The 2126-nt window shown below is 37.2% G+C and overlaps 1 protein-coding gene across 1 annotated transcript in view; it reads left to right on the top strand.

The window, feature by feature from the left end:
• Positions 1-2126, top strand: part of Trpc5 (transient receptor potential cation channel subfamily C member 5) — a 166329-nt gene that overhangs the window by 157425 nt on the left and 6778 nt on the right. The window contains exons 7-8 of the mRNA XM_004640020.1: positions 348-551; positions 769-810. Of these exons, the coding sequence (XP_004640077.1) occupies positions 348-551; positions 769-810 (246 nt within the window). The remainder of the gene's footprint in view (positions 1-347; positions 552-768; positions 811-2126) is intronic.

Raw genomic sequence — 2126 nt, forward strand, 5'->3', positions numbered from 1 at the left:
TATAGTTTGTGATCTACTATATTTTAATAGGATGCCATGTTCTAGATGAAACATCATTTAACCAGTGCCCTACTGTTGGATATTTAGGTTATTGCCAGTTGCTTTGCCATTATCAGTCATGCTAATGAACAACCCTATTCATGTAACTTTTTACTAGTATGTTAATAAAACATAGCTTTGAATGTGGGGTTAAAAGTAGATATAATTGGAATTTATAGGTAATTTGACTTTGTGTAGCTACTGACAGATTGCCCCTTAGAGAAGCAAGTACCAAGTTTATATATAATGAGACATGAATATATTTTGCAGTTTCCCATTGGAAGACTTTAAACTTCTGTCTTGCATAGGATCATGCTGACATTGAGTGGAAATTTGCAAGGACGAAGCTCTGGATGAGTTACTTTGATGAAGGAGGCACCTTGCCACCTCCTTTCAACATCATCCCCAGCCCCAAATCATTTCTCTATCTTGGTAGCTGGTTCAACAATACTTTCTGCCCTAAAAGAGATCCTGATGGTAGAAGGAGAAGACACAACTTGAGAAGCTTCACAGTAAGGCTTTCTAAAACTTTTTTTAAAAAATAAAACTATTCTCCTTCCTGTCTTGAACATCATAAAGTGACACAACCTCCTTATGTTTGGAGAGTTTGTCAGGCAAGAGCTCCTGTATGATTCTCTAGTCCTAATATTTGGAAATGTATTTGGATGGGAGAGAGTTGATAGGATTCTGGGATGTTGATGTAACCTCTCTTTCCATTTTCCATTACAGGAGCGTCACGCTGACAGCCTCATACAAAACCAACACTATCAGGTAAAGCTTCTCTTCTACAAAGGGATTAAATATAACGGGTTTCCAGTGGTTCTGTGGAGTAGAAGCAAACTCATCTCTGGCTATGTCTCACCAATATACTTGCAAAAGGATTCAGGGCTGTTCACTGTAGCATGGCTAGTAATAGCAAAACAGCTGGCAATAACTTAAATACCAACAGTGGAAAACAAAATCAACTTTCTTTGGGCCAGAGAGATGGCTCAGTGGAATAAGCACTTGCCTCACAAGCACAGGGGCCTGAGTTCAATCCCCGGTTCCGCCAAGAAAAAAAAAAAAAAAAAAAAAACAGTGGGAGACTGATGAATGCTTCATCTAGAACATGGAATACAATATAATCAGTAAAATATAGATCACAAGGCTTTTATCTATATGCATCTATCCAAGACCTCTATGTGAAAATCAACATAAAGCTTTCAAAGACTATGACTCATCAGAGGCTGAATTAACTCCCCAAAGTGAAATGATCTGCTTCAAAACCCTGTTAATAGCCCTTTAACACTACTTCAGCTGGAACAGCAACATCTATAGCTTGGAAAGCTAATGTTCTTGAGAATAAGTAAAATAGAGAATTGGTTGATCAGTCAGTCAACAACTATTTGAGTGCACTGTGTACAACAAACACTATACTAAACATTACTATGAACAAAAAAATCACCCTCTGGGCTGGACATGTAGCTCAGTGGTACAGCACTTGCCTTGTAGGTGACAGGCCCTGGGTTCCATCCCCAATACTGATAAAAAAGAAAAAGAAAGGAAGTCTTTCTAACTTCATGCAAGTTATTATCTAGATATGATTAAAGACATTACACAAATAATTAGAATTACTTGGTGCATGCCTATAATCCCAGCACTAGGGAAGCTGAAAGCAGGAGGATCACTATGAGTCCAAGCTGCATAGTGAGACCCCTGCCCAAAAAAATAATAATTAGAATTACTAAAATTAACTGGTTACAGGGGTAAACCTCACTATAAAGAAAAACATAGACTAGTGGAAATATATAAGGACTAATCAAAAAGTAATGAATATTTAAATTTTGAAATTATAGTAAAAGATGCATTGTCATTAATCTTCATTAAAATACTCCACCTCACTTCACAAGGAATATTTTGTGGGAGATTAGTGACAATATGTCCTGTACTGCAATAATTTTTTAAAACTTAAATATTTTACCGGCCGTGACTCATTCACATGGCTGACACTGACAAATGTTCTACAATCTGAGGTAAAGGATCTCAGGAGAAATCCTGAGGGGATTTCACTGACCTTCTCAGACCCAAAAGCTACAACTCTTGTTGCA

This window comes from Octodon degus, unplaced genomic scaffold (genome assembly GCF_000260255.1).
Source record: "Octodon degus isolate 3935 unplaced genomic scaffold, OctDeg1.0 scaffold00117, whole genome shotgun sequence".
Lineage (NCBI taxonomy): Eukaryota > Metazoa > Chordata > Mammalia > Rodentia > Octodontidae > Octodon > Octodon degus.